This window comes from Ranitomeya imitator, chromosome 3 (assembly GCF_032444005.1).
Source record: "Ranitomeya imitator isolate aRanImi1 chromosome 3, aRanImi1.pri, whole genome shotgun sequence".
NCBI lineage: Eukaryota > Metazoa > Chordata > Amphibia > Anura > Dendrobatidae > Ranitomeya > Ranitomeya imitator.
In genome coordinates, this window is record NC_091284.1 from 624,929,035 (window position 1) to 624,953,172 (window position 24,138).

At 40.0% G+C, this 24,138-nt stretch overlaps 1 protein-coding gene across 1 annotated transcript in view; it reads left to right on the forward strand.

Moving 5' to 3' along the window:
- Positions 1-23,567, forward strand: part of LOC138672241 (protocadherin-9-like) — a 2,050,018-nt gene extending 2,026,451 nt beyond the window's left edge. The window contains exon 4 of the mRNA XM_069760219.1: positions 21,576-23,567. Within this exon, the coding sequence (XP_069616320.1) occupies positions 21,576-21,949 (374 nt within the window). The 3' untranslated portion in view covers positions 21,950-23,567. The remainder of the gene's footprint in view (positions 1-21,575) is intronic.
- Positions 23,568-24,138: the final 571 nt, after the last annotated feature.

Below are 24,138 nucleotides of genomic sequence, written 5' to 3' on the forward strand. Positions count from 1 at the left end.
AGTAAAGCACACAAATAGAAAATGGCTACATCCTTAAGAGGTTAATGTCCTCTTTAAAAGAGTGATAGATAAGAGGTTAAACTGTCCTAGTTTTATTTCATTGTCAAAACGCAAGAAAAAATGAAGTGCTAGTAGCAAGAAATTATATAACATGCCCCTCTAGATAATGACCTTATAATTTTTCAGTCCAATGTCTATAGAAAGATCAGTCGGAAGTCCTTAATCTTCACTGACACATAACTCAGTTATCTCCTGTTTGGAAACACCATAGGATCTCCATCTAGATTCATCTAATATTCATGTAGAAGTAGACTGGTATTCTCTTGATGTATGTATGAAACAACTCTGTTGTAAAACACATCCTTTTCTCCTGTACTAATCACCAATAAGTTTGCCCATCCTGTGTTATTAAAGCCATTTTCAATTTGAAGCTACAATATCCAATTTACTTGTATTGATCGTCATTTGCAGTTGTGTAACGTTAGCGTTTTTCCATCTTGAAAATTGCTCCCTAGCTTACACATCGAAATGAAGAAAAATGAATTCTTTATAAAACAAGAGCAATTATAAGGGCACTGCATACTCTCTTCATTGTAAAGTAGCATAATGGGAACCATTCAATTCTCTGAAAATACCAATCTGGCAAATACCACTCTTCTTCTATTGCACTTGGTGTCTTGCCCTTGCTCTACATGTTCTATAGCAAGTCTTAGCAATATATTTTCATTCCAAAAAACTTTTATATATGGTACAGTAGATAAATAAGGAATTGACTCTAGATTATATGCACTATTAGTAGCAATTTTAGCCTTAGTCATGAATGGATAACATTAACAGCTTTGCAAATATGGTTATTCTTCTTTACAAAACTTTTCTAGCTTTGTCAAGTTACCTGAAACCCAAGTTTAAAATGCTATTGTCAACAATTTTTAACAGGAGTGAGATATTATCCACAGACTTAGCCACCATATATTATTAACATTGGTTATTTTCAGTAATGTGTACTATTGTAATATCATTTCATAAGCAGGAAAAGAATGCAGCACTCAGCGACGATCTTCATGAAACAAGTGTGTCCTTTATTCAGCGAAAACAGCTTTACAGGACATAACGCGGCATCGACAGGAGAGTGTTAGGGAGCGGGAGTGAGCAGAGACCGGACGATGGCCGTTTCGCGCTACGGCACTTCTATGGGTCCATGTATGCATATGCATAGCACCTCCCCTCATTCATGTGGAGACCTACTTGTCCTGCTTAATAGAACACAGTTGCGGAGTTTCCAGCGGTTGTCAGCGTGGTTCGGTGCCGGTCACTTGGTTGTTCTTGTTGGAGAAGTGAAGTTGTCAGTACTCTTGTAATTCTTTATGTTTTTGGTATTTTATCTTCAGATCGAAAAAATAATTTGCAACATTTCCTTCTTACCGAGACGCAAAGTGAATTATCTTTCAATCCATCATATTTAATATTAGCTACGTTATCTTTGGATCTTATGCAGCATTAGAAAGACCGCAAAATTTTACTTGTAGCTATCGATATATTCCACCAAAAAAATGCACTTATGTAATTATGGCTGTGAGTAATAGGATATCTTCTCATGTGAATAAGCTGTGGATTTTCTGTTTCGGAACTACAATTGGAAAATTTATATTACAGCAACAGCAGAGAGTATGAGATTTCCTTAATTTTAGTGGCATAAAGTGACATTATAACACTTTAAATCTGCAATGTGTCCATTTATTTAGCAGATTATACCCTTGGATTTCGCCTCTACAATGTAAAGAGTGAAATATGCAGCAAATCTGCAACTTTTCAGCATAGATTTGGAAAATTGGTGGCAGATATGTTTCATACGCTTGTCTTATAGTTGTGGCAGAATAAATCAGGTTATGACGCAGCAATATTTGAAAACAAAATTTAATGAAAGTAACAAACATTTTTTAAAGGGAGCTATAGAGTTAGAGTGATTAGGAGAAAGCTTAGAACAGATAGCAGAAAAGGAATATTCCAAAATAAGAGGATATGCATGTTGTCCATAAATAAGGTTAAACACTAGAGATGCTCAAAATTTTTGGCATTAAATGCTACTTACGGTAAATTAGTCGAACTTCTTTATATTCCATAATATGGTTTTTCAAACTTCACTTTCTGAGAATTCAGCAAAACAACTACCAACCACAGCTCCTCCTATTATTACCACCTCATGCTAAAACCCTGGACTTCTTATGGTTAGGTCAGGTCTTCCATCTGCAACCAGGCTTGGAAGTTCCTTTGCTTGTGCATCGCAAGGTCACAATGTTGTAACCTTAGTATATGACAGGCTCAAGACATCCCTCTGCGTGCCTTACTGACTCCTAGTCGTGGTGATGCAAAGTTTTGACCTTATGACGAAAAAATGCATAGAAATCTCAGGACTGGTTGCAGCTGTAAGTTATAGCTTAACATGAAGAGGCCATGGGTTTCAGCATCCGGCTTTATTAAAAAGAGGAGCTGAGGACCAAACAGAAGACAGTAAGCTGCAGGGATTCAGTAAGCTGAGTACTTTTTTTCTTATCTTATATTCATTATTCTATGGTTTTTAAAGAGATTGAAAAGCATAGATAAGAATATTCATTTCGAAATAATACATTAGCTGAAAATTTAATTTCCCAATAAAATGTGTGTAATTTGGTGAATTTGAATTTTGGTATATTCGATCCTGTCTAATAAAAAACACCATTCATGCACATAAAAAAAAAGTCTTCATGTCACAAGGTACTATACTTTTTTTTAAATAAATTGTCTGCATTGACTGATGATGAACTTTCTAATACTGGTGACAACATGTATGTTATTTATCACATGCTCTTCTTAAAATGTATAATGAACAGATTTCAACCTATGGAGTTTATAGCTGAGCTATTTCAAAATTGTTGGCATAAACTCTATGATAAATTTTGATTTGCATAAATAAATATTCTAGACTTTCAAAACATAATTTTTGCATCCCATGCACTCTGTGCTTTGTGTAATGTGAGATCATAGCCCTAAAGAACAGAATTATCTCATGTATTTGTGCTCCAATATGCTTAAGACTCACAACAAGGAGGAAGTATTTTTATCTGCTGGATGAGGTCACCTTTGCAACATACCAGGCATACTTTTTAGAATGTAAATTCATGCTGTTCAAATTTTCCACTATATTATTTCCTTAATAATGATTTTTCACATACCTACTACACTGAATTTATTACTGTACTAATTAAAACAAAGTCATGGGGAAACATTTTAGGCAAATGTGGAAAAAATACTGCAAGGTATGAATGCTTTCAGCAAGAGCAATGCTAATCTTTTTATCAATTAACAAAATTTAAATGAGCAAAAGAGAAATTTGCATGAAATCAATTTTTTGTTTGATGACCATTTGTCTTCAAAAGAGCATGAAAGCAGTTTTTGAATTAACTTGGCAAAGAGCTTCAAGCAAACACCTTGGATAACTAACCCCAAATGTTTGTGGATGTAGGCTTGATAAAAACCTTCTGTCTTTCTGTTTCCAAGCCAAAAGCAAGCTCTTTGCCCATTATTCTTTCATGAGGACCACTTCTGACTGTACGTCTTCAAACACTAAATGGCTGTAACTGAGTAACACTAGTTACTGACCCGTCTGAGCTAATGGCATTGCTGGACATCTTTTGATTTTGAGTAAAGTTAGCATGGAATATCTTTCATCTATTGCACTATGTTATCTTGCTAACCTCTGCATCTATGGTCTTCAACATGACCCATTGCTTGGTGTCCTCAATGTTTATAAATGCATGCAGATATTTATTCATCATGCATAACCTTTATTATGGAAACATCTCATTGCCTGCAAAAATATTGCAAAGAAGGACAGAGATCACAAATATAGAATCAATGTCATTAAAAGCTACAGTCAAAATAAGAACAAAGAGTCCTAAAAGTGATGAGCCCTGATCTCAAAATAATTGAGTCTTTGTGGAAAAACATGAAGATACAGAATGATCTGTGCAAGCCTACATCCACTAAACATCTGGGGTTAGTTCACAAAGATGTTTGGACCAATCTCTATGCCAATTTCCTCCAAAAATTGTGTTGCAATTGCGAAGAATTAATGTTTTAGTGCTGTTTTGAAGACAAAAGATTGTCACACCAAATATTGATTTGGTTTACATTTGTTTCATTCATTCAGTTGGCATTTACACTAATATTATGCAAAGCTCCTTTACTCTGCAGCATTTTTTCCATGTTTTGCTTTAAACTTTTGAACAATACTGTTGTTAGGTGTCGAGTTCCTGCCTCTGCACAGGGGGAATCTCAAACCTCTCTGCTGCGGTCTCCCATTCTTCTCCAGCCGCAGTGGAGTCTGCTCAGCGGAGACGTCAGTCCCAGGGTCTAGCTCAGGCTGATACTGGATGACTGGTTACTACTGCCCTTCAAGGCTCTGTCCTTTTAGCCAACAATGTTCAGCAGCGAGCAGGTCTTTCTGGGTCTAAGTCCTGCTTTACACATACTGAGCATGCCCAGGGTAAGATCTCTCGTTGGAGATCAAGGGTCACACGCTTAGATACTGCAGCAAATCCCATTGGTCCTCTAGGAAGGTCCTGAAGGTGCTCAACTTCTGTGGCAGCCTCCCATTGGTCCTTCTGGGAAGGTCCTGTACTTGCTGCAGCTATAAAAGGTTTGCATGACTGCACGGCCATGCGCTAGTGTATATTTGAAATCGTGTCTGTGTTGATGTGTGAAAGTCGCTCATTAATCATCCCCTTCCTTGTTTATGACTGCTCATGTAAGGTGGATGTTTACTATCTAGCACCCGACAGAGCCATCAGTACTAAACACATGATATAACGTCAATTGCTGTGACCGCCAGTGCGGCGCCATGCGCTATTAGAGCGCTTTCCTATCACAAGTCTGGGTGGTTTGTGGCATCCGCCAAAGTAGCACAGCACGCACTCTTGTGCATTTAAATTATATTTTCAGTTACTTTGACACCCCAGTTGCGGTGTCAAGCGTATCGCGGCCCTGTGATGCAACAGGGTTTGGTTCCTTCACACAGGGTGAAGTTAACCCGTGTGTGTATCCACATTGTATCGCCATATAGTCTGTTATTACTCAGCAGCAGGTTCCATCTCTGCAGGGTGGACCCCGGGCTGCAAACGCAGCTTATACCATCTCTCTTATAAGTTGGTGCGTTCCTCTAGCCCTAACAACTGTTTATCTTCAATTAAAACTGTCATTAGCCAAATTTTTTATTTAACATTTTGGTGACAAAATTGCATGTCTCTGGAGTTGTTAGCAATATCTAGTTAATTTTGTAAGCAGAAATGAATAGATCATTGTTTTAGTATATAGTGTTTTTGGCTAAATAACTAAATGAACTAATGATTTAAACTATTAAATATTGTTTCTTGCTGACATCTTCAATCAATCATTGCTATTTTCTTGCTTTGATTCAACTTAATACCATTCATGGATTCTACTGAAGAAATCAGCATATAATAATATTTGAATTTCCTTTAAAATAATGAGTACAGAAAGCAATAATGTAAAGTTCCATTGCAATCTTTCCAAGTCAAAAGCAGGTTTCTTTGCTAAGAGTAGTAGTGAGTCAATAATCTATTTAAGTCTTTTTGTCAACTAGGAATGTGAAGGATGTTTGTTAAAATTAAAACTCAAACATTGCACTAGCCACCTGCATTGGGCTTCGGTTCCAATATAAGTTTGTAAGGTTGTGGCTTACTTTTTTAAAGCCCTATGAAAAAAACACTACCTAATCCTAATGTGCCTGTGATATGAATATTTTTTTCACCTTCATGTACCATATTTTATGTTGGTAAGTGGATAATATTTAAAACCATCATATTGTTTGAGCCTATTGATTTCCTCATGGCTGAAAACACTGGCAGACTGCATCATTTTGTAAAGGTAATTACTACATTCATAAATTTAAATATATATATATATATATATATACATATACTAGATATATATATATATATATATATATATATATATATATATTAGCTATTGAACCCGTTCTACGCCCAGGTGGCGAGCATCTATATTGGTATATGGTCTCCATCCTGGTATGTGCTGCTCCATCCTGCGTCCCCATCCTGTCATGAGCTGCTCCATCCTGCGTCCCCATCCTGTCATGTGCTGCACCCATCCTGCACCCCCATTCTGACATGTGCTACTCCCATCCTGCACCCCCATTCTGACATGTGGTGCTCCATCCTGCGTCCCCATCCTGTCATGTGCTGCACCCATCCTGCGTCCCCATCCTGCCATGTGTTGCACCCATCTTGCGCCCCATTCTGTCATGTGTTGCACCCATCCTGTGCCCCCATTCTGTCATGTGCTGCTCCCATCCTGCGCCCCCATTGTGACATGTGCTTCTCCCATCCTGCGCCTCCATTCTGACATGTTCTGCACCCATCCTGCGCCTCCATTCTGTCATTTGCTGCTCCCATCCTGTCATGTGCTGCTCCCATCCTGTGCCCCCATTCTGTCATGTGCTGCTCCCATCCTGCGCCCCTGTTCTGTCATGTGCTGCTCCCATCCTGTGCCCCTGTTCTGTCATGTGCTGCTCCCATCCTGCACCCGTTCTGTCATGTGCTGCTTCCATCCTGCACCCTCGTTCTGTCATGTGCTGCCCTATTCTGTCATGTGCTGCCCCCATCCTGCGCCCCCCGTTTTGTCATGTGCTGCTCCCGTCCTGCGCCACCATTCTTTAATTTGCTTCTCCCATCCATATGCCCCATACGCTGCCCCATTATGGTTGATGGCCCCCATAAGATGCTCCATAGTATATGCCCCCGTACACTGCTCCATTATGGTTTATGACCCCCATAAGATGCTCCATAGTGTATGCCCCCCTATACACTGCTCCATAAAGATTTATGGCCCCCATAAGATGCTCCATAGTGTATGCCCCTGTACACTGCTCCATAAAGGTTTATGGCCCCCATAAGATGCTCCAGTGTATATGCCCCCGTACACTGCTCCATAAAGGTTTATGGCCCCCATAAGACGTCCAGTGTGTATGCCCCCGTACACAGCTCCATAAAGGTTTATGGCCCCCATAAGACGCTCCACTGTGTATGCCCCCGTACACTGCTCCATAAAGGTTTATGGCCCCCATAAGACGCTCCAGTGTGTATGCCCCCATACACAGCTCCATAAAGGTTTATGGCCCCCATAAGACGCTCCAGTGTGTTAGCCCCCGTACACTGCTCCATAAAGGTTTATGGCCCCCATAAGATGCTCCATAGTGTATGCCCCCCGTACACTGCTCCATAAAGTTTGATGGCCCCCATAAGATGCTTCAGTGTGTATGCCCCCGTACACAGCTCCAAAAAGGTTTATGGCCCCCATAAGACGCTCCAGTGTGTATGCCCCGTACACTGCTCAATAAAGGTTTATGGCCCCCATAAGATGCTCCAGTTTGTATGCCCCCGTACACTGCTCCATAAAGGTTTATGGCCCCCATAAGACGCTCCAGTGTGTATGCCCCCATACACAGCTCCATAAAGGTTTATGGCCCCCATAAGACGCTCCAGTGTGTTAGCCCCCGTACACTGCTCCATAAAGGTTTATGGCCCCCATAAGATGCTCCATAGTGTATGCCCCCATACACTGCTCCATAAAGGTTGATGGCCCCCATAAGATGCTCCAGTGTGTATGCCCCCGTACACAGCTCCATAAAGGTTTATGGCCCCCATAAGATGCTCCATAGTGTATGCCCCCCGTACACTGCTCCATAAAGTTTGATGGCCCCCATAAGACGCTTCAGTGTGTATGCCCCCGTACACAGCTCCAAAAAGGTTTATGGCCCCCATAAGACGCTCCAGTGTGTATGCCCCGTACACTGCTCCATAAAGGTTTATGGCCCCCATAAGATGCTCCAGTTTGTATGCCCCCGTACACTGCTCCATAAAGGTTTATGGCCCCCAAAGGATGCTCCATAATATATGCCCCCGTACACTGCTCCATTATGTTTGATGGCCCCATAAGATGCTCTACTGTATTATATGCCCCCATAAGATGCTCCATTGTATTATATGCCCCCATAAGATGCTCCATTGTATTATATGCCCCCATAAGATGCTCCATTGTATATGCTCCGTATACTGCTGCGATGTATAAAAAAAAATACCATACTCACCTATCGTCGCTGGGCGCCGAGTGCTGGGGGGCCTGAGCAGGCGGGGACACCGGCGCACTGTGGGGGTCAGGTGCCGGTATCGCCGCTAGCTCAGGCCCCCAGCACTTGCTATACTCACCTATCTGTCCCGTTCCACCACTGCGAGCCGCCATCTTCCGGCTCCTCTGGCTGTGACTGTTCAGTCAGAGGGTGGCGCCGGCGCGCATTAAGCGCGTCATCGCGCCCTCTGAACTGTGAACGTCACAGCAGAGGACCCGGGAGATGGAGCCGCACGCAGCGCTGGAACGGGGGACAGGTGAATATACTTACCCTCCTGGCGGTCCCTGACTCTCCGGTGGAGATCACGGTGTGCGTTCAGTGTTTACGCATACCGCGATCTCCTGGGAGCGTCACTCTGTGGGGTCCAGACTGCGCCGGCGCTTGCGCTTGGACAGAGTGACGCTCCCAGCATTATATTATAGATATATATAGTACAGACCAAAAGTTTGGACACACCGTCTCATTTAAAGATTTTTCTGTATTTTCATGACTATGAAAATTGTAAATTCACACTGAAGGCATCAGAATTATGAATTAACACATGTTGAATTATATACTTAACAAAAAAGTGTAAAACAACTGAAAATATGTATTATATTCTAGGTTCTTCAAAGTAGCCACCTTTTGCTTTGATGACTGCTTTGCACACTCTTGGCATTCTCTTGATGGGCTTTAAGAGGTAGTCACCGAAAATGGTCTTCCAACAATCTTGAAGGAGTTCCCAGAGATGCTAAGCACTTGTTGGCCCTATTGCCTTCACTCTGCGGTCCAGCTCACCCCAAACTATCTCAATTGGGTTCAGGTCGGGTGACTGTGGAGACCAGGTCATCTGGCGTAGCACCCCATCACTCTCCTTCTTAGTCAAATAGCCATTACAGAGCCCGGAGGTGTGTTTGGGGTCATTGTCCTGTTGAAAAATAAATGATGGTCCAACTAAACGCAAACTGGATGGAATAGCATGCCGCTGCAAGATTGTGTGGTAGCCATTCTGGTTCAGAATGCCTTCAATTTTGAATAAATCCCCAACAGTGTCACCAGCAAAGCACCCCCACACCATCACACCTCCTCCTCCATGCTTCACAGTGAGAAGCAGGCATGTAGAGTACATCCGTTCATGTTTTCTGCTTCACGCAAGACACGGTGGTTGGAACCAAAGATCTCAAATTTGGACTCATCAGACCAAAGCACAGATTCCCACTGGTCTAATGTCCATTCCTTGTGTTCTTTAGCCCAAACAAGTCTCTTCTGCTTGTTGCCTGTCCTTAGCAGTGGTTTCCTAGTAGCTATTTTACCATGAAGGCCTGCTGCACAAAGTCTCCTCTTAACAGTTGTTGTAGAGATGTGTCTGCTGCTAGAACTCTGTGTGGCATTGACCTGGTCTCTAATCTGAGCTGCTGTTAACCAGCGATTTCTGAGGCTGGTGACTCGGATAAACTTATCCTCAGAAGCAGAGGTGACTTTTGGTCTTCCTTTCCTGGGGCGATACTCATGTGAGCCAGTTTCTTTGTAGCGCTTCATGGTTTATGCAACTGCACTTGGGGACACTTTCATAGTTTTCCCAATTTTTCGGACTGACTAATTTTCATTTCTTAAAGTAATGATGGCCACTTGTTTTTCTTTACTTAGCCGCTTTTTTCTTGCCATAATGCAAATTCAAACAGTCTATTCAGTATTTAGTCTAGTCTTTGTATCTTCCAGACTTCTGCTCACCACAACTGATGGTCCCAACCTCATTTATAAGGCAAGAAATCCCACTTATTAAATCTGACAGGGCACACCTGTGAAGTGAAAACCATTTCCGGTGACTACCTATTGAAGCTCATCAAGAGCATGCCAAGAGTGTGCAAAGCAGTCATCAAATCAAAAGTTGGCTACTTTGAAGAACCTAGAATATAAGACATATTTTCAGTTGTTTCACACTTTTTTGTTAAGTATGTAATTCCACATGTGTTAATTCATAGTTTTGATACCTTCAGTGTGAATTTACAATTTTCGTAGTCATGAAAATACAGAAAAATCTTTAAATAAGAAGGTGTGTCCAAACTTTTGGTCTGTATATATATATATATATATATATATATATATATATATATATATATATGAAAAATTGAAAAGCAGGACTAGCAAGCAGTACATGAAAAATGGGTGCTTTAGTGACATTTCAGCTCTAAGTGTGAGCCTTTCTCAATTCTCTACATCATTTTTGCAAAGGTAATCAGTACTTTTAAAAGATTTTTTGGTGTTTTTAAAGGGAATCTGTCACCCCAGTAGTGGCCTATAAACTAAGGCCACCGGCATCAGGGGCTTATCTACAGCATTCTGTAATGCTGCAGATAAGCCCCCAATGTATCCTGAAAGATAACAAAGACAGGTTATATCATACTCACCCATGGGCGGTCCCTCTGCGGTCCCTCTGTGGTCCATTCCGATGGGCATCTCGGTCCCGATCCGGCGCCTCCCATATTCATTATTCCCTTTAAATAATTTATCATTTATTTTTTCTGTCATTAGGATAATGGGTCAATTGTGAAATTGGGTATAAAGAAACTAATATTAGTTTATAAATGACTTTAGATAAATTTAAACCTAGTGTTAGTATAATGATAAACTGATAGTTTATGACATTAGCTTCTAGAAGGATTTGAATATAACCAGTGCAATTAACGTTGATGCAAAAATAGAGTATTTGGATAAAAAAATCATGGTTAACATTATAATGCTACAACTGTCAAACAAATACCTTATGAATGAGAACTGTATTCATCATATTGTCAAGCTTTTATTATGAAAAGGGTTGTACAGTCTAAAATTACAAGTCTGCAGTCATTCTGCAGACTTGTGAATACACAGACTGGGCACACTTCGTGCTGTGAGGATTCTCTGCTGTCTGCAACAGGGATGGCAAGCATGTGATAGCAAGTATATGATATGCACACTCCCAGTCACAATCCATTTAGATGCAACGAGGGCGAAACCAGTCTGGCTGGATTGTGGCTGGGAGTAGGCATACTGAAAACTTGAGGTCACATGACAGTCATTCCTGGTGATGAAACTGGAGAAGGAGAACCGCATTGTGAACAGTGTGCACAATGTTTTGATTCACAAGTTTGCAGGCACACAGAATGACTTCAAACTTGTAGTTTTAATCTCGACAACCCCTTTAACACTTTTCCGATGGGCATATTAATGCAGCCACATCGGAATCCCTCTCTTTGATGTGGGTTCCCGTGCTGAACCCACAACCTTCCCAGCACGTCAGCTATTTAGAACAGCTGACATGTGCTTCTAACAGCCACGGGTGTAATTGTGATCCACCTGGGGTTGTTAACATATTAAATGCTGCTGTCAATCTCTGACAGTGGCATTTAACACACGCTTACCAGAAGTGCACCGGAAATCGCACGCATCGGTTACCATGCCACGTGATCGCGGGTCACCGATGAGTTGGCTTGACAACCATAGGTCTCCAGCAGACCTCTATGGCTGTCATAGCCAGATTGCTATGAATGCGGCCCAGTGGTCGGCGCTCATAGCAAGTGAGCATTTCTGCTACACACAGGCAATCTGATAATCGCCTGTGTGTGGCACAAGTGATCGGACAAATGCAGCTTCTAGTCTTCCATGGAGACTATTGAAGCATGCGAAAAGTTAAAACAAGTTTTTAAAATTACTTAAACTATAAAATAAATTAAAGTTCAAATCACCCCCCTTCAGGCAGTGTAGGGTGGGAGCTCCCGCTTGGCTTAGCATCTGACTTCGTGTAACTCAAGTTGTGTGTGCGGTAAGCACAGTCGAGTGTCAGAGCCAGAACAATCATCAGCTTAGACTTCCCTGGTGGGTAGCTATAAGGACTCATACTAGCGTCATTACTGCTTTACTCCTGTGACATTTAACAGGGTAAAGCTCTGAGTGCTTTCCTCTTAGTACCGCTCTGTGATGCAATAGAGCTAGGTACTTAGCTCTCTGTTATCACTGAGTGACCTTTAACTTGGTGTGTTTATAGTGCTGGCTCGCAGCTTCGTTCCACCATTGTAAACTAGCTGCGGTTTTCCATCATTGCACTGTGGATCCCTGGTTGCGATTGCACTTTACCATAACTTATATTTCGTGCGATACGCGAACCCTAACACTATGAACTGGTAATGACCTGGAGAATCATAATGGCAGGTCAGTTCTAGCATTTGGTAAATTTTGTAAAAAAAAAAAAGACGAAAAAAACAAATGTGAAATTGCTCTTTTTCACCACACTTGGAATTTTTTTACCGTTATTCAGTACAGGACATGTTAAAATCAATGGTTTCATTCAAATGTTCGGTTTCATTCAAAAGTTCAACTTGTCCTGCAAAAAATAAGCCCTTACAATGCCATATTGACCAAAAACAAAAAATGTATGGTGTTGTGAAGAAGGGGTTTAAAAAACTATAATACAAAAACAAAAATACCTCCAGTCGTTAAGGAGTTAAGTTAGGCATGTTACCTTTATGATTTTGCATTATTCTTTTGCACTATATGTTGCTCTCTGCTATTATATATTATACAAGCCACTGCACTGCATCAGATACAGTTGTTGATGTGCTGTTTTTACAGCCCTCATATGGACTGCTGTCTGTTGTGGTTATGACTAGTGCTGAATAAATGCTAATGCTGCAGCAGTTTAGGAATTAAAGTCTATCTGTTGTCCAGGAGACTGAGACAGGGGGGCAGACAGATGTTATTAGGGACTGATTTCACTTTATACGGTGTCACTTGCCGTGGGCTTCATCAGATTTCAAAGGGAAGATAGCCATTGCGACTTTGTGGGACATAGGAAGTTAACTTTCCTTAAAGGAGAAGAAAAAAAGACAACATTCATGGTGCACCCTAAGAGAAGTTAGGAGCTAATAAAGTGAAGCTAATGAAAACTGTACGAAGTTGATAAGTGTCTAGCAAAAAATATCTACAGATGGCGCTGTGACATCAGGCCTTTCTTAAAGCTACATACACCTGACAAACTTCATGTGTACTCAGCCATATTTTTTCTCAAATAATTATTTTAAAGGTACGTAAAGATTTCACCAATTAATTATATGTGATGCAGCAGGTAATTTCAATTTTCATATTATTAGACTCCATTTGACTTAGCTAAACCTTCTCTTACTGCTTAACTAGCAATTAATTCCACATGTCTTTCTCTTTGGTAGTACTTGATATTTAAATTTACTGCTTCTCACTGTTATCCTTATTATCCTGTCACCAAGTAATGTAGACCCAAAGTCATACTGTCCCGGGATTGGTGATAATAGTGTTTAGATTTGATTGTCCCCACAATATTACTAATAAATCCTGCAACTTTTGCCATTTTATATATGGATTCAACGTAGAAATAAATATTAGATATTTAACTTACATGTATCAATTCATTTAAATACAGCTGAATGCATTTATGGCCAGAAATAGAAAATATTGAATGACTAGGAAACTGAATATATGAGTGGCTTAAATGTGTGCACAAATCTACACACTGTCTCATTTGTATAAATTATAATTGTTTACAAGGGTCAAGTTGATGACAAGAAAAAAAAAATGTTCATCTGCATTAAAAGCAAACATTTTAAGGGAACTTAAGTATCAAAAGTTAAACAGTCTGTACTAGAGATGAACAAATTGATAGGAAACTAAAATTAGTAAGATTAAAAAAAATCAGTATTGGAAATCAGACATTTAAGGGATTCGATTTGTACAAATTCCGCAAAATGATTGCTAGCGGACCACAATTTTGCTGAATTTTTTTGTGTTTCGGGAAGAGGTTAAAAATAATAAAATATTATAATTAACTGTGATAGGTCTGCTGTTCACCTGTCCTGCCATCACTGCCCTCCGTCCAGTTTTATGATCTTTTCCTCCAGTTTTCAGATCTTCTGGCACTGATTAGGACTTATACCATGATCGCATGAGGCAAAACATCACATTGATATCAATGAGGTACATGCTCCATGCCACCACGTGAGGCTTAGTCAGATCTAGTTACTGCATCTTAGGGGTGAATCTAAAATAGGTATCTTTTTTGTTCATCTCTAATCGGTATATAAAGAAAATCTAAAGAAAATGGAATCTCTTAATAGAAATAAGAGAGCTTCTGAATAACAATAATAATAATAAGAATAAGAATAATAGTAAACAAAAAATATATATAGCGTATTCCTTTTACTGAGCATAGAATATTTTTTTGATTGATTTTATTCTGCAGGTTGAATTATTCATGTTTGCACTCAGCAAATTTATTATTCTTTTATTATGGTTCATTTACATTTTTTGCATGCATTGCAAGAAATACAGTAATTAAAAATATTAGCAATAATTTCCTGTATTTTTACAAACAAGAGTGAGTGCAATAAGCCTTGAAGATACATATGTAGCTATCAAAGACAGATGGCAGAAAGTAAATGATTAACATAAACAACCACAAGGTGACACATTCTCTTTAATGTTACACCCTACAATTCACAGTTTAATGTCCTGAGGCAGATTGCTGAATCTCAGAGTATCGGTCATGCACTAATGCTTCCTCAGTTTGAGTATGTGTTCATACATACAGTTTAAAACCAGTTTTTCAATGAAGGTTTTGTTGCTCATTTCCAGATGTGACTCATATATAGAATGAAACAATGTAGGAAAGATTCTACTTCTCTATGAATCAATGACCATTTTTATATAGACTGAGACAATTTTAGTATAGGGTTTCATCAGTATGAAGTTGATCAGCGTATTTCACACAATTTTGATGAGAATGCGTCCTTGGAACCATACATTTATAAACAGAGGAAGGGGACTTGAACTCTAATGCCACACAGGGCCGGGACAAGGTATTTTGGTGCCCTAGGCAGATGAAGTCAATGGCGCCTTCCCCTTTCTCGATGAACTCTCAGCCCCCTAAGTAAAGGAATGGGTAAGAGACTAAGTTAAAAGAGCCGTTAACATATTTCCTCTCCACCTCCGATGAGTCAGGTACAAAGCTCTGATGACCACTTCCATTACAATTGTTATTTTTCACCAAAACATACCAGCATAAGTAAAAAAAAAGTGATGCACTTTGGGGTTGAGGCTCAACAGGAAGTATGTTTTCAATGTTAGATACAGAATTATTCAGTGTTTGGGAACCACTTACACAATACTAGTAACAAATAGCAATATTCAACATTTATGTTATATGTAAAATACAAGGATAGTCATGGAAACTATTATAAATTAACTATAATGGGAGCCAATTGGTTTCAATGACAATGTCCAGCATTTGGCAGATACCCTATTGGAAAATAAACAGAGACCATTATAGATAAAGGGATATATATGATGGATTTCACATCTGTCATGTTACAAATACAGCTTGCAACAAAACTGATGCTGGTCATGGTGCTGTATTCCTGTACTGATGGTGGTTTTTGTGCCACATACCTGTACTGATGATGGTTCTGGTGATGTATTCCTGTAATGCTGATGGTTCTGAGTATGTATTTATACAGGTGATTGTTGTTCTGGTGCTTTATTTATGTACTACTTATGGCTGTTCTGATATATTCATGAAGTGGTGATTGTTTTGATGCTGTATTCATCACTTCAACCATTAGCATATGAAACCAAAATCATCATCAGTACATAAATAGAACACCAGGGCCATCAACAGTAAATAAATACATCAACAGAACCATAAACAAAAGCTAAATATGTCACTAGAGCCACCATCAATACTTGAATACATCACCAGAATCATCATCAGTACATAAATGAGTCATCAGGACCTCAATTAGTACATGAATACATCATAAGAACCACTGTCAGTAAATAAATACACCAGTACCATCAATACATGCACCATATTTTTTGGACCATGAGACACACTTTTTCCCCAAATTTTTTTGGGGGAAATGGGGGTGCATCTTATGGTCAGGATGCACATACCAGGAGACATATCACAGGCTGATGCACGGCAGTTTGGCAGAGGATCGGTGGTGCGGGGGCTCTGCTGGCTTTTTGTGAAATGCCAGAGCTCCCGCACTTCCATTGCTGTAATGATGAGTTGATCTTCATGAAAATGGCCGCCGGAGCAGCGCATGCACAGAATGAGATGTTGTACTGAGATATTGGGAGACGAGATCTCGGCACCAAGATCTCATCTCCAGAGATCTCATTCTGTGCATGCGCTGCCTCCGGTGGCCATTTTTATGAAGATCAACTCATCATTACAGCAATAGAAGTGCAGGGGGCTCCTGCCTCTCACAAAACACCGGTGGAGCCCCTGCACCACCTATCATCTGCAAAAGTGCTGCACATCAGCATGGGATGGATGTGTGGAGGCTTTCACAAAATGGCGGAGCCCCCACACCACCAAGCCTGTTGCACCAGCCTAGGATGAACCAGACTACCGAACACCTCCTAGGACCCCACTCCACCAGCACTCCCTATCACACCCTACCCCCAGGTAAGCTGAATAATTTGGACTGTAAGATGGACCCTCATTTGACACATTCATTTTTTCCACTATTTTTCTTCTGTAAATTTGGGATGCGTCTTATGGTCTGGAGCATCTTATAGTCCGAAAAATATGGTATATGTCACCAGAACCACCACCAAGCTTAGTAAAACAGTCAATTGTAATGTGAAGTCAGGCCAATATGCATTTGTATCTCATGAAACTAGACATCCCAGTATGTCCTTAGCAAAGGTAAAGAGATGCTGGGAGTCGTTGTTATCAGTGTTTATGAGACTGTGGATCATATAGGAACCATAGTACTGATGAGGCTTATTCAGTATCAACAAGTAAACATGTATATCCAAATACATTATATGTGAACTCTTCTCTGATTAAGTAATTTCATTCTTTTTGTTTCCATCTTGTCCAAATGCAAATATGATGACTTTTATATCCAGAGCTATTCTCTGCATATTCCCTCTTCTTCACTCTTCTACAGCAAATCCCAAAACAATGGCCTTAAAAATAAGAGTGTTAATAAAATCCCCTATGAATAAAAATATCACTCCATACTATGCCCTAAATAAGCCTCCTATTGTATATGGCCTCCACACTGTCCACCTTAATGATTTAACCACCAGACTGTGTGCCATTATCAGCTAAATCCTTCACACTGTGTGCCCTTATCAGCGTGCCGCCCATGTGACCGGCACGCGGCCAATCAGAAGCCGCGACGTCATTCTCATTCACAAAACTGCTAATTCTAGGAATTGAGGACCTGTGAATGACGTCGCGGCCTCTGATTGGTCGCGTGCCGGTCACATGGGCAGCACGCGACCAATCAGAAGCCGGGACGTCATTCACAGGTCCGAAAGTCGCGCTTTTTAAACAAAGAAGCCTCCCGATTAGCAGGGTCAAGTCCAGGGGCCGCCGCAGAGGTGAGCATATCAATATTTTTTATTTTAATTCTTTATTTTACACATCCCTATGGATCCCAGGGCCTGAAGGAGAGTTTCCTCTCCTTCAGACCCTGGGAACCATGAGAATACCTTCCGATACTTGATGTCCCATTGACTTGTATTGGTATCGGATATCGGTATCGGCGATATCCGATATTTTTCAGGTATCGGCCGATACTATCCGATACCGATACTTTCAAGTATCGGACGGTATCGCTCAACACTAGTCACCACAGCCTCCAATACATTATGACATCTCCACAGCTCCAGTATATTGTTCCTCATAGCCCCCTATACAGTATGATGCCCACCACACATCCTTTATAGTATGATGTCCCACTGTCCATTTATGTCTTTTACAGCACTGCCTCTCAGTGTAGTGTTTCCCACATTCTCCCATAAAATGATATACCTCACAGCCCCTCTTGTTATGTCTCAACAGCTAGCCCCTCTTGTTATGTCCCAACAGCCAGCCCCTCGTATGTCCTCAAAGCCAGCCTCTCGAATGTCTCCACAGCCAACCCCAGATATGTCCCCATAGCCAGCTCCACATATCTCACCACAGTCAGTCCCTCTAATGTCCCCACAGTCATCCCAATGTATGTCATCACCATCCACATCTAGGTCCCACATGAAGCCACACAAAACTACCCACAACCAGTCCCCAAAGTCTTCACAGCCAGCTCCACATAAATCCCCACATTCAGCCTCACGTAGGTCCCCACAGTCAACCCCTCATAATGCCCCTCAGCCTGCCCCTCATATGTCCCCACAGCAAGCCCTTCATATGTCCCCACAGTCAGCCCATGCATGACATTACAGCCAGCCCTTAATAATGTCCCAACACACAACCCTACATATGTCCCCACAGCCAGCTCCTCATATGTCCTCACAGCTAGCCCCACAGCAAGCATCTCGCATGTCCCCACAGTCATCCTTGCATATGTCCCCACAGCCAGCCCCTTGTATGTCCCCACAGCCAGTCCCTCTTATGTCTCCACAGCAAGCCCCACATCCAGCCCCTTATATGTCCTCACAGTCAATCCCTTGTATGTCACCACAGCGAGCCCTTAATAATGTCCCCAGAGTCAGTTGCTTGTAAAGGCCCCTTCACATTAAGCGACGCTGGAGCGATAACGACAACGATCCGGATCGCTGCAGCGTCGCTGTTTGGTCGCTGGAGAGCTGTCACACAGACCGCTCTCCAGCGACCAACGATGCCGGTAACCAGGGTAAACATCGGGTAACTAAGCGCAGGGCCGCGCTTAGTAACCCGATGTTTACCCTGGTTACCATGCTAAAAGTAAAAAAAAACAAACACTACATACTTACCTACAGCCGTCTGTCCTCCAGCGCTGCGCTCTGCTTCTCTGTACTCCTCCTGTACTGGCTGTGAGCCGGAAAGCAGAGCGGTGACGTCACCGCTCTGCTTTCCGGCTCACAGCCAGTACAGGAGGAGAGCAGAGCACAGCGCTGGAGGACAGACAGCGGTAGGTAAGTATCTAGTGTTTGTTTTTTTTTACTTTTAGCATGGTAACCAGGGTAAACATCGGGTTACTAAGCGCGGCCCTGCGCTTAGTTACCCGATGTTTACCCTGGTTACCAGTGAAGACATTGCTGGATCGGTGTCACACACGCCGATCCAGCGATGTCCACGGGAGATCCAGCGATGAAATAAAGTTCTGGACTTTATTCAGCGACCAACGATCTCCCAGCAGGGGCCTGATCGTTGGTCGCTGTCACACATAACGATTTCATTAACGATATCGTTGCTACGTCACAAATAGCAATGATATCGTTAACAATATCGTTATGTGTGAAGGTACCTTTAGTCCCCACAATAAGAACCTCATACAGTGAGGAAAATAAGTATTTGTTACACTGCCGATTTTAGAAGTCTTCCCACCTACAAAGATGGAGAGGTCTATTATTTTTCATTTTAGGTACATTTCAACTGAGAGAAACATAATTTAAAAAAAATCCAGAAAATCACATTGCATGATTTTTACAGAATTAATTTGCATTTTATTGCATGAAATAAGTATTTGATACAATAGAAAAACAGAACTTAATATTTGGTACATAAACCTTTGTTTGTAATTACAGAAGTAAGACGTTTCCTGTAGTTCTTGACCCAATTTTGCACACAATGCACACATATGTCCCCATAATCAGCCCCTTGTCTTTCCTCACAGTAAGCCCCACATGCCTAGCCCCATTTATGTCCCCAGACCCAGCGACACATCCAGCAAACGTAGGCCTCAACAGTTAACTCCTCCTGTTATGTCCCCCATTCATTGACAAACTAATAAAAAATATTTAAAAAGTGATACTCCCCTAATCCAGGCTCCAGTCCACTGCAGCCTCCGTCTCCTCTTCTATCTTGTACAGCAGTGAACACTGAATGGTGCCATCTGACATCCCCCGCTTGCAATCTCTCCAACAGGGTGCAGGATGAAAGTGGCCTGCATTCTTCTGGAGTCCCCAGAGGAGCAGTGAGCTGATGACAGCTCCTCTGCTCCCATCCCTTGTGGCGCCGACACATCTGACAGACACAAATACAATTTAGTGCAGGGAGCGAGCGACGGCCAGGGCGCTAGCAGATAGTGGTGTGAGTGGTGTCTGGGACTAAATGATAGCGCCAAAAAAATGTGTCAGGCAGCCTCTAGCATTCAGCAATGCCACTTTTTCCCCCTCACCATGCTTACCTCTCATCAAGGCCCTGATGCCACCTCTAGGAAGTATCAATTCTAGAAGTCAATATCTACCCTTTTATGAATCTTGCCATATGACTTAGGATAAAAATCAAGCAGAAAATCAATTTTCTGATACAGTGTTTTAGAGAGCTGATATGGCACTTTCCACAAGCTGATTTGCAGTCATGAAATTGTATACACATTTGAGATCGGATGTGTACATTTTGACTCCTTGGTTGTTTTTGTTCATTTTTAGAGTTTCTTGCTCCTGGTATTATTGTAACTTTAATTTATAGAATGTGTATAGAATGTATAGAATGCAAAATAGCAAGAATATCGTCAGGCTTCAGCTCAGTTCTAGCCATGTGAGCAATTAGAAAAACTGCAGGCCATATTCTAAAGAAAATATGTAGTCCACTCGAGAGTTCACTGGTTCATTGTCGGATGTCCTGTATATGTCCTGTGTATGTCAAGCATATTTGCAAAAATGCTAATTATTCTAAGTCAAAGACAACATGTATTCTTAACATACAAGTAAATGAAAACTAAAAGGAATAACAACATTCAGCAACAAAGACTTACATAATATAGTAGGGAGTAAAAATGACTCCCTTTGGTAATTAAAGGTAAATTTTGAAAAAAAGGTACTGATTTTTTTTTCAAAATTATTTATTGTCACAAAATCTTTTTTCGCATCCTAAATGAGTAAAAGTCATCGAGTCTCAAGCCAGAATTCGGAAAAATGTAGTCACAGAAGAGAAATAAAAATTGTGAGGAGTCAATATGACTCCATCAGTAGTTCTAGTATTAATATCTCTTCCGCCTCCTAAGGCTGAGTTCAGATGGACTGTGAAATATGCCCCTTTTTACCAGGCCTAAGTCAGATTTATCAAACAGAGTTTTCAAAAACTAGTTTGGCTGTTTACTATTTCTTGATTAACATTTAATCCATCTTTTTTGTGAGAATAGAGAATAAAAAATATATTATTGAAATTAGGGTTTGTTTGTGTTTGATTTTTATTACTAATTGTGATATTGGTATATTTTTATTAAGATATCGCACAATTAATATTTATTTTTCCATATTGTATAGTGAGCTGAGGGTGTTTTTTCTTAATATCAGGCAACAAAAACATAAACTAAAATTTCTCATGTAAGCAATTTAAATGGTAAAAACTGCTTAACCTAATCCTAATGTGTTATATAGATATTGAATTTGATTAAATTTGCATTTAATATATTTGTAAATTATGTTTCTGTCTTTCATGCAGATGGACCTCTTGGACCTAGAGGATTAGGAGAAGCTACGGAAATGTGCACACAAGAATGCCTAGTTTTGGGCCACTCCGATAATTGCTGGATGCCACCAAGCCTGGGTCCTTACCAGCAACCGAAATCACCTCTTTCTACGTTTGCACCTCAAAAAGATTGGCTGAAAAAGGACAAATTGGTTAATGGACATACATTGACAAAAACATGGAAAGAAGATAGCAACAAAAACCAATTCAATGACCGAAATCAATATGGCGCTACTGATGGACAGTTCACAAGTGGAAATCATATGAGTGACATTCCTTTGGCAAATTTAAAATCCTACAAGCAAGTCTCAGGTGCTCTGGATAGCCCAAAGGAGCAGCAACTATAAACATGTCTTTTTTGGACCAGTGACATTAGCCAAACTAGGTTTGCTATAATTGTGCATTCAGAGCTTAAAGTACTGAGTAGACCTCTAGAACTATGCGACATACTGTATAACAAAAATATGCATAATTTTGTGTGGACACCATTGATAATGTGGTGTTCTAATATATGTGAATAAATATATTTCTAGATTTGTGATTATTTTGGTGAAAGGAGTTAAAAACTCTGATTTTTTTTTTCCTTTTTTCAAGATTTAATTTACCCTGGACTGCTGCTTTAGACTGCAGGATACATTTTGCTGTATTGATATAATGAAACGGAAAAAAAAATGACCTAACCGAGTGTGGATTGTTGTAGTTGAGAAGCATTTCAATTTAGATGAATTGTGCTCTTCTTGTTGTCGATATGTTCTGGAACAATTATACTTGACATCATACTTTGAAACAAACCAGCTAAATCTTTAAAGATGAAACCTATTGTGCTATTAATAATGTTAGTGGACACTTGTATGTCATTCAGTGTTCAAGTACATGTAAATAGAAGCAAGTTACTACTAACAACCTTGTGTACTTATAAAGTTCACTTATATACTGTAGCATAATTTTGTGTCGGTTGCATTCTGCAGTATTTTCTTTTTTTACGTTTTTCTTCAGGTGTTGAGTGTTTCAGTGTTTTATGTCTAACATATAATAACTTAAAACACTTGTGTTAAAATATAAATGCTCATGTTTTAGTGTGGTAGGGATGTATGAAGGCCAATTAGCAATTAAATTGTTCTGAAGAAGAGTAAAGTTGGCAATACGTTTACATGTCCTTCAAGTTAAGCATTTCTACGTAATGTCAATTGGAAAAGTTTGGAAATTATTTTTTTTATGAAATGCAATTGGAAACAAGACATATAAAACCCTGCAATAAAATAATCTTATAGTCCTAATGTCGTTGATCTAGTTTTGAAAACAGTTTTATTGCTAACATGGCACCCTTCGTTGTTAGTGTGCTGTAATAACACAAGTGTTTTTTCTTAGATCATTAGCCTCAAAATATTCAATGTGTTGTGATTCCATAGTATAACAGGGCATTCTCCTAGTAGGCCAATTGGCAGAAAAGATTAGGAATCAATTTATGTTGTTAAATAATGTTTGTTAACTTCATTGGCCAATGCCTGGCAGGAAAAAAAAAAAAATCATATCACTGTTTAGCCAAAAGTGAATTCTGATGTTCATAGAATCTCAGTTGCACGTAGACATAAATTGGAACATTTTATCAAAGTTTTAGTTAAGGCATGACAGACAATTTAAACAAATAAATAGCATGCAAAATTCCTTACTGAAAAGAAAATATCTTATGCCACAATTAAACATTTATGAAGAGTTTGTTAATTGGATGGTTCTTTGTTTTCTTCTAAGAAATATATTTTGTGTATAGAAACTCACGATTTTATCCACAATTTAGGCGTGAAAATGGGAAAGGGTGCATTGCTTTTTGCAGTAATTTGTCAGTTTGTGAGGGGTGTTTGATGACTATGACAGAATACGTATCTAACCAGTTATCCTTGTTACTGCTTTGCCGGTTCAACGTTATTTACAGTTATTTAGCTCTTGCAATAAATGTTTTAAAACCAACATCTGTGTTTCGTCATTTTGGGGTTGATGATTCAATTGTTTTGATTTTATACTTAAAGGGATATTCCCAGATCCTATCCCAATATGTAGTAGGTGTAATACTAATAATATTAGCAAAAACCTCCAATTAGAAATTTTGTGTAGTTCTTCTGATTCGCTAGGTCGCTTACCTCATGGGCAGGGCATTTCAGCAACCGAGATATCCATGGTTATGACAACTAACAGCTAACTAACTAACTAACCTACTGTCACTATATGAGTGGTTGTAACCAAGGATACCTAAGCCACAGCAATGCTCTGCACATGGGGTATACAACATATCTTATCAGAAGAGCTATGCTACATTTCTAATTGAAGGTATTTTATATTATTATTATACCTACTACATATTGGAACAGGATTTTATAGATGAGAATACCACTTTTAGAAGCTCCAATAATCCAGTTTCAAATCTCTTTAAAATATTTCTCCACATTTTTTTACAGGGTCACCTTGCTGGGTTTTTAGAATCAGGGGACAATATTATTTGATAAAATTGCTTCTCTGCTTACTGTTTTTAAAGGTGTTGACC